The 8,698-nt window shown below is 42.7% G+C and overlaps 1 protein-coding gene across 5 annotated transcripts; it reads right to left on the reverse strand.

The window, feature by feature from the left end:
- On the reverse strand, positions 1-6,544 carry LOC117404476 (uncharacterized). 5 transcript variants are annotated; one of them, XM_059014377.1, is made up of 8 exons: positions 6,377-6,492; positions 5,798-5,963; positions 5,242-5,408; positions 4,385-4,486; positions 3,661-3,717; positions 2,610-2,780; positions 1,626-1,748; positions 1-1,126 (listed from the first exon to the last, which is right to left on the reverse strand). In XM_059014377.1, the coding sequence occupies exons 3-8, from the start codon at positions 5,380-5,382 to the stop codon at positions 1,082-1,084; spliced, it is 639 nt and encodes a 212-aa protein (XP_058870360.1). In that variant the 5' UTR covers positions 5,383-5,408; positions 5,798-5,963; positions 6,377-6,492; the 3' UTR covers positions 1-1,081. The 5 variants fall into 5 exon arrangements, with proteins under 5 accessions (XP_058870360.1, XP_058870361.1, XP_058870357.1 ...); XM_059014378.1 differs by having other exon boundaries at positions 5,242-5,389; positions 6,377-6,491; XM_059014374.1 differs by lacking the exon at positions 5,798-5,963 and having other exon boundaries at positions 6,377-6,544.
- Between the last annotated feature and the right edge of the window lie 2,154 nt (positions 6,545-8,698).

Raw genomic sequence — 8,698 nt, forward strand, 5'->3', positions numbered from 1 at the left:
TAGGATCACACAAAAAGTTTAATACAATAACTATGCAAGGGTGATACAAGGGACTTCTTCCATGCTGATGAGTTAATAATACTGACATCAAAATAAGATACTTGGCTCTCCACTACACAGCTTGCTGTACGGTTGAATGGTAAAACGTTTGTCTTTGAACCGTAGTTCGTGGTTTGCTTCCAGCCCTCGCCTCTCCATTCAATTCAGTGGGCTGAGATGCCAAGCTGTTACAATGCTCTTTTGTCCCACGTGTAAGTTCTACGTGTCCTGCTGCAACTAGCACCATTTACACCTCTGCAAGGTTAATGTTTGATACAAAACAGCACTTTCCTCTACTGGGTCCATTAAGAGATCACACTTTATCAATGGGGGAGGCCACATCACCCAGTGATATAAGAAAATGAATCTAATCTCATTTCAATATTGAAGACCTTGAGAAAGACTCAAGTTTCTTTTCTGATGTCTAAAAGCATTTTGAAAGGTAATGAAGAGCATCCACACTAATCCCAGGTTTTACAGGAATGAGTTCTGAAGATTGAGGGAAATTAATCTAGGCAGAACAAATAAGAAATAGGGGCGACTCTAGTGAAGTCTTTAAATCGAAACAAGGTGATAACGTTAACCTAACCCAAATTCAAGCACAGCACAGAAACCAGGACCAGAGAACACACAGATGGAAATGAAGACGAGATAGACTTAGGCCAGAGGGAAGAAGACACGCCTTCACACAGAGAGTGGTGAGGGGATGGAATGGGTTACCTAGCTATGATGTTCAGGCAGAATTACTGGGATCCTTCAAGATCCAACTTGACAAAGTTCTGAGATCAATCAGCTGCTGGGAAACGGACAAGCTCTGATAGGTTGGCCTCCTCTCGTTAGTTAATTTCCTTCTGTAAATACTATAGGTACTGTATGTTTGAATACAATCATAATATGTTTATGAATCATGATGATATATTTCACTCCACTGAATATACTAGTATAGGTGGTTATAATAAAAAATACATAGGAATTGGATATTTGTTTGTTCAGTTGTAGTCTCCATTTCCGCTGTCTTAGGTTCAGCATTGGAGGAGGACGCTTAGCTCTCCGTTTGCTCAGAAGGTTGCTGGATAACAATCACGGGCTGTGAAGAAAGAATTGGATAAAAATTTAGCTTCAATTCTTTGTAACAAACAAAACAATGTCCCTGTGGAGCACCTCCATTCACTATATAAGTCTCAAATGTGCAGTTTTGAAAGAAACACGTGATATCTAGTCCTACGCTCTGTTTCCATGCCTTTAATTAAGGGAGTGGTCACCTGGAGAGTCCCCACCCCTTCACTGGCTTCTTTGCTGTCAATAACCAATCAGCTGCTTCCCCTATTGACTGCCATGCTTTCAGCCAGTAACCCGACCCAGAAGACACTGCTGAGGCGAAACGGAGTAAGGCAAGCAAACTGAGAACTTTCTTTAACCTGATGTTCTGAAATGACAATACAACTTGGCTAAAACAGTTTTTTCTTTTAAAGCTGCACATTTGAAACCTATATAATGAATGTATAGTGGAGTTTAATATAACAGTGTAACAGGAAACTGGTTTAGTAAGTAAGGGATCAGAGTGCAGTAAAAGGGATAACACTTACCACACTCCTTGGGGCACCACAGCACTGGATTGCTTTACAGCAGTAGGAAGCGATGGTTATGCCGATTGCAACTTGCACAGCTAATGCAAAAAGCATCTCCATAAAAATACAATCGTCAATCGTCTGTTGAGAAAAGAGAAAATATACAAAGAGAATATATTATTTGTTTATTTATTTAGCAGACGCCTTTATCCAAGGCGACTTACAGAGAGACTCAAAGACGGAGCACAAGGAGGTTAAGTGACTTGCTCAGAGTCACACAATGAGTCAGTGGCTGAGGTGGGATTTGAACCAGGGACCTCCATGGTTAGAAGCCTGTTTCTTTAACCACTGGACCACACAGCCTCCTTCAAGACCCAATATAGAGAGCCCTGACATAAGAATTCCAACTTGAAAATCTTAATGAGGACACTGGTCAGGTTAAACTACAGATTCCGGCCGTGCCTTTACCAGGGGAGACCCTCGGGGACCCCTGCACTCCCCAGACTGTGTGACTCCCCCTGCACACCACGTGGCCGTGCCTTTACCAGGGGAGACACTTGGGGACCCCTGCACTCCCCAGACTGTGTGACTCCCCCCTGCACACCACGCTGCCGTGCCTTTACCAGGGGAGAGAATCAGGGACAAGGTGCAGTTTTAAAAGAAATCCAAACTCAGTTGCTTCAGACTATGAACTAAGCATTCCCTTGTTATCATTTGAAAGACACAAATCGGCTGAACTGCTCATTCAATAGAAAACAAGGTGTCGGGCAATTGGAGAGAATAGTTATCAAAAAGTTAATATAAAAATACTTTGACTGTCGTTCTTTTTCAATGTCTTAATATAAAAAAAAATTATAAAAGTTCACAGTGTAAAATAAAAAATAAAGAGTTGAAATGTTAAGGGGAAATTGTGACGTCGCCTTGCTGGTTAGTATCGAGAGGGTTCAGCAGGCAATCGGGGGGAGACTTACACCGGCTATGATCAAATAATAGAACACTTACGTTATACTTCTCACACAGTTTCAATTCTTTGCTGTATGTCTCATTCTCAAAGTGGAAATGGCAGTGAGAATCACTGAGTGAGAAATACATCGCACTGGGCAAGCCATGCGTTAATAACATGAAACCACTGAAAGTAGATCCAAGGACTTCCATGCCAAGACAAGCCTTGATCTGAAATGATACAAACAAGACTCACACAGTAAAATTCAAGCAGATTTGAACCCATAGGAACCCCAGTGCCCCAGTTTAATGATCCCCCGCTGTGGATACAGTCCTCAGTGAAGGGGAGATGCAGCAGTGGAGGTACTTCACACTTCACATCTTCCAACGTCTGATAGCTGCTTATCCAATTGCCATGGAAATTGGTATTAACAACATTAAGCGTCCCCTAAAGGGAGCTTGTGTGATTTTGTGAACCCGCCGTCATCAACCCTTTACACTGACAAAGTCAAATGGGCAGCACTGTGGAAACTCTGCTGGCAAAATCTAACTGCACTCTGCTGTGAGTGAGTGAGTGAGTGAGCTGTGCTGTGTTTACCTGAGCTGTGCTGTGCTGTGCTGTGCTGTGCTGTGCTGAGCTATGCTGTGCTGTGCTGTGCTGTGCTGTGCTGTGCTGTGTTGAGCTGTGCTGCGCTGTGCTGTGCTGTGCTGTGCTGTGTTGCGCCGTGCTGTGCTGTGCTGTGCTGTGCTGTGCTGTGCTGTGCTGCGCTGCGCTGTGCTGTGCTGTGCTGTTTGTACCAGTTTGCAACTTTATAGTGAAGGCGATGCCCAGCCTCTTTTGTTTTGTTTAAACCTTTTATTTTGGCCCTCATGCTCTGTTTATTTGTTCCTGTTTGTTTTTGTTAATTAAAGTGTGCTTTGTGTGTAAAACTACAGCTTTCCAGGGATACGTTAATACAAATATCATAACAATCGTGATTCTGCTGAAAAAGATATTGCAGGAATACGTACCTGCAAGCAGAAAGTTAGGGAAAGTAATATGCTGTGTTTTAAACCCGACAGCCTGTTCAGTGACACTCTAATATGAGGCTGACTTACAAATAAGACTTACTATAGGGAGACGAAGAGTTTTATCAGAAGCTATTGCCAAAGCCCCGGCGATCAGCATCTAAAGAGAAGAATGTCATCTGTAAATACATCTTCAAAAACATCACAGGTGGAATAAAGGGACAGACATAATGATGCAGTATCTATAAAGAGGCATGTTATATATACAGCCCTGTGAAGATGTAATGTAAAGCTGTGTTCAGACTTGGCTGACAAACCAAAGTGAGATCCCAGATCATCCTGCCCCTCCACACTACCCCTCAGATCAGCCTGCCTGTCCACACTAACCCTCAGATCAGTCTGCCTGCCCACACTAACCCTCGGATCAGTCTGCCTGCCCACACTAACCCTCGGATAAGTCTGCCTGTCCACACTAACCCTCGGATCAGCCTGCCTGTCCACACTAACCGTTGGATCAGTCTGCCTGTCCACACTAACCCTCAGATCAGTCTGAGACCGTTCCAATTCAGACCTGCAGGGGGGAGTTCTCAGATCAGCTCAAGTCTGAACAGACAAACCACTTTTGTAATGCGTTGCCTTTCCAAAAAATCATCCACTGACAGAAAAGGAAAGTAGGAGGACATCACAAGGCACTAGGGACAGCACAGGGCAGTAAAGATAACACAGGGTACATCATTCTCTAACCTTGTCTTTAATTCCACAAATGAGTCTAATAACAAAATGAAATGAATGGCAGATTGGCATGAAACTGACAGAAAAACACTAACCAAGAATACAGCAGCAATGTCAGGCCAGTCTTCCACAAAGGGGGATCCAAAAATAATGACAATGCATCCAAAATGAAACAGGCAAACCATGATCTGGGTTACCTGGAAACCACAAAGAAAACGGTGAATTACAATGGGTGTAGCGAACAAACTTATACCACAAATCTGACTCGCGTTTCACTTCCATGAGCTACATAGCTCTCAGATGTGCAGTTTTGAAAGAAACACATGTTATAGCAAACACGTATTATCATTTTAAAGTACTGGTAGTACACCGGGTTGAAGACAGTTCTCTGTTTACTTGCCTTGCATTCCAAGAAGTCTGTTACCGCTTTACCTGGTTTGTCATTTCACCTCGGCAGTGTGTTCTGGGCCTGGCTGAAATCATGCCAGTCAATCGTCAGTCCCCCAGGATTCCGGAAGCGCGAGACAGTCTTAAAGCACAGCTTGCAAACAGAGATTTCATTAACCCACTGTAGTACTGGATTTTTAAAAATGAAAATGTGTGTTTGCTAAAACAAGCCTTTCTTTTAAAACTGCACCTCTGAGGCGTATATAATGAATAGATGGATGTGCACAGCAGAGAGCATTCATGGAACTGTTGTGTCTCTCTGGAGATTCATGGAACTGTTGTGTCTCTCTGGAGATTCATGGAACTGTTGTGTCTCTCTGGAGATTCATGGAACTGTTGTGTCTCTCTGGAGATTCATGGAACTGTTGTGTCTCTCTGGAGATTCATGGAACTGTTGTGTCTCTGGAGATTCATGGAACTTTGTGTCTCTCTGGAGATTCATGGAACTGTTGTGTCTCTCTGGAGATTCATGGAACTGTTGTGTCTCTCTGGAGATTCCACTCACCCCCAGAGATCCAGGATGTCCTTCTGTGAACTTTTGGATTCGGTTTTGGGCCTTCTCAAAGCGGATGGCGACAGCGGGCCCTTCTTGGCCCACACTGGGGCTGAGGGGGGCGGAGGGCTGAGAGTCTTGGGGCTGATCCATCGCTGTGCTGGGAATAAACAAAATATCTGAAAGCAATGATGCGTGTTTGTGAATTTCAGACGTTGTTGTTAGTATTAGTTGTATTAGTATCAGTTTTGCCCTTTAATATGCTTAAAATGAAATCAAATTGTTCATGAATAATCGAAATAAAATGTAGTTAAGAAAATATAAGTATCTCTTCTAAAATTGAGATTTGAATCCGGAAACTGGGAAAATCCGTCAGAACCTCATCAAGACACTGTTTAAAACTGGCAAGATATTTGCGCAACAGCCAGGACAAATCTCAGTGTCCTGTAATATGACAGGACACCCAGGACACTGGACACTGCCTCAAGACACCCAGCAGGACACAGAATGCTCAAGTTTTATGACTTTCACTTAGCTTTATATGAAGCGCTCAACAGAAAAAGCTTACCGTATTTTCAGCTTCCACAGCAATGCAACAAATGTGCATTCTGTGTTTCAAGAGCTGTGTTCTTGTGAATGGGAGTGACTACAACTTCCTGTAGTATATCTGTTTGCAATTTCAGTTCATCCTCAGGGACAACGTGTGTGCGTGCGTGGGGTAGGGCAATTCAAAACTAAAAAACATTGACAAATAGCCACTAGGGTTTGGAGAACCAACCATTTTCACACTAATAATAATAATAGTAGTAATAATAATAATAATAATAATAATGTACACCATACAGTGCATACAACCTCAAGCCTGCAGTCCATTGTTGTTTGTTTTGGTAGAGCTCTTGTTTTGTGTGTACGTGTAGAACAGAATTCATTTTAAAAAGCTGGTGTCTGACAACTGGACGGTTGCAGTGTTGTTTACTACAGGGTCGTGTGCAATCTTACTATCGGTGAGAAATCCCTACTGACAGATAATGAGACAGTTAAAAAGTGTGAAAACTGAGTCCCCCTCTCCCCCTAGCGACGCCCTGATCCTGCAGTAACAGAGACAGACATCTACAGTGAAAGATAGTATCGAACATTCTCAACTTACCGATAGTCCACTTTCTCAGTTTTTCTTGAAGTTTGTCTGCTGTTTTATCCTGTGCTCTGTGAGCCTCTGCTTCTCTTTGCAGAGTTCTTGCAGGAAACGTCGAAGTACAAGCTTTGGTGTCCGGTTTCATTGTTGTTAACTCTTGGGGTGCTAGCACTGAAGCTGAATATTGAACCGAATCTATTTAGCCTAGAACTAAGAAGAATGAAGGGAGACTTGACTAAAGTGTTTAAAATCTTAAAAGGAGTTGACATAGTTAGCCTGAAACAATACTTTAAGCGCAGCACAGAAACCAGGACCAGAAGACACACAGTTGGAAATTAAGTGGAGATAGACTCAGGACAGAGGGCAGGAGACACTTCCTTCACACAGAGAGTGGGGAGGGGATGGAATGGGCTACCTAGTCATGTTGCTGATGCTGAATCACTGGGATCCTTAAAGACTCAAGTGAGTTTGCAGATCAATCAGCTACGAGGATGGGCCGATTGGCCTCCTCTCGTTCTTAAATGTTCTTCTGTTTTCTTACGTTTCATTGTTTAACCTAATGTCACACTCCACGTGTTTCCATATATCTGAACAAACGCTTGTCCAGGTGTGATGGAGCTTGGTATTAACATTATTTAACAGTATTGAGTATGTCCGTACAGTACAACCCTCTGACTGTGTGTCACTCTTACATTTTCACAGATATCTGGAGCTGCTTATCCAGTTGTCAGGAGACTTGGTTTTACCTTTCTTGAGCTTCAGTTATTGAGAGTATCAGATTCTGAAGATGCAGGGGGGGTGTTTGTGTTTGCCCATGTGTCTGTCTGTCTTTCACCCCTGCAGCGTGTGGAGAGAGGCGTATGCGACTAAACATTTCATTACTTCTTATTCAGGACATACTGTTACGTCACGGTCTTCAATGTTTATACCATACTGATTGCTCAGTTTGAATTTACAGCCGTGCCGATGGGGATGGTAGATACTATACTAGATTGGAACTGTTTTTGCCCTGGTTAGATATTGCCTGTTGATTTGTATACGTAATAATAAAAAATATATAACATAAATCAGTGTTTCTTAAAGAACATTGTCAACAAATCACTCTACACACAAGAAGAATGTAATGCCAAACTAAGGCAGGAATCTGGAAATAACTCTGCAAAGGCCCCAGACCACCTTGCTTGACAGAAAACTCCACGCGACCATCACCAAACACCAAGCAGGCTTCGACCAAAGGGGTCAAACTTTACGATTCAAAGGCTGCTGCCACCGGTATTAAAGACAGAACCTTGCTGAGAGGGGGCTGGTGTGTTTTTTGGCTGTCCTGATTCCTGGAAAGACGACAGTACTGTATTATCTGGGTAGGAATATTTCCCAGCCATAAACAGCCCACGCACAACTCCCCTTTAATAGGATGCATTGAGGCCTCTACACTGCCTGCTCAGAGCCAGCGGATGAGGAGGTGCAGCACAGAACATCTGGAGATGCAGTGTTCTAGATGTGCAGAACAGTGCTGGTTTTATTACTGGTATTCTATTCAGTATGTCAGAATGACGCTCCTCTTGTGCTTGCTGTGTACTGAGGAGTCAAACAGATGTTTTCATTGGCGCACGTTTGACAATTTCATTTTGTTGGATGATCTGCTTCAAGCAGTGCTTTGTATGATTGTGTTGTTTCTCTACAACCTTCTCACTGGTCCCTCTTTAAAGAAGTGCTTACCAAGGCTTTGACATCATGTGTTTTTATTATTATTATTATTATTATTATTATTATTATTATTATTATTATTATTATTATTATTATTATTATTATTATATTTTTTGTATATATTTTACTTTATGTGTTATATTAGAGTGATTTATTATATTAGTTGCTTACATTCCCCTCCCGTTTCATGCTTGACGCTGTCAGTCTGTTAATTTACGAACCCGGCAGGCTCCTCTGAAGAGTGAACGTTAGGTTACCTTCCGTAACCCTGGTTTTCCTGAAAGAGAAGATGACCATCAATGACATTTCGTACGGGATATGCCTGCCCATTGGGTAGGTATCGCTGAGCTCTCTATACCAGAGCTGCCGATAGGCCCCTTCCTGGGATGATGCACTCGGTCCTGCCCAGCATAGTGTTGCTGGGGGGGGTGCAGGTCATAGTTATATTTAGGTGAACCAGCTGTGCTTAAAAATTAAACATATTTGAGCTCACCCTTTTAATTGTTTCCCATACTAAAAACATAGCAAAGTGTAATAAAGCATAGGTGACTCAGCAGCAGCAGCAGTTGTGATGCACAGTTCACCCCCAAGTCTCTAAGTCACTTTGGATAAAAGCGTCCGATAAATGGC

This window comes from Acipenser ruthenus, chromosome 48, assembly GCF_902713425.1.
Source record: "Acipenser ruthenus chromosome 48, fAciRut3.2 maternal haplotype, whole genome shotgun sequence".
Classification (NCBI taxonomy): domain Eukaryota; kingdom Metazoa; phylum Chordata; class Actinopteri; order Acipenseriformes; family Acipenseridae; genus Acipenser; species Acipenser ruthenus.

Excerpts from the sequence above, each read along its gene's own strand:
- LOC117404476 (XM_059014374.1), bottom strand. The coding sequence starts at position 6,506 with ATGAAACCGGACACCAAAGCTTGTACTTCGACGTTTCCTGCAAGAACT. Across the intron at positions 3,718-4,384 it reads ACATTGCTGCTGTATTCTTG|ATGCTGATCGCCGGGGCTTT; the intron begins GTTAGTGTTTTT and ends TCTTCTCTTTAG. Across the intron at positions 1,749-2,609 it reads AACTGTGTGAGAAGTATAAC|ACGATTGACGATTGTATTTT; the intron begins GTAAGTGTTCTA and ends TTTTCTCAACAG.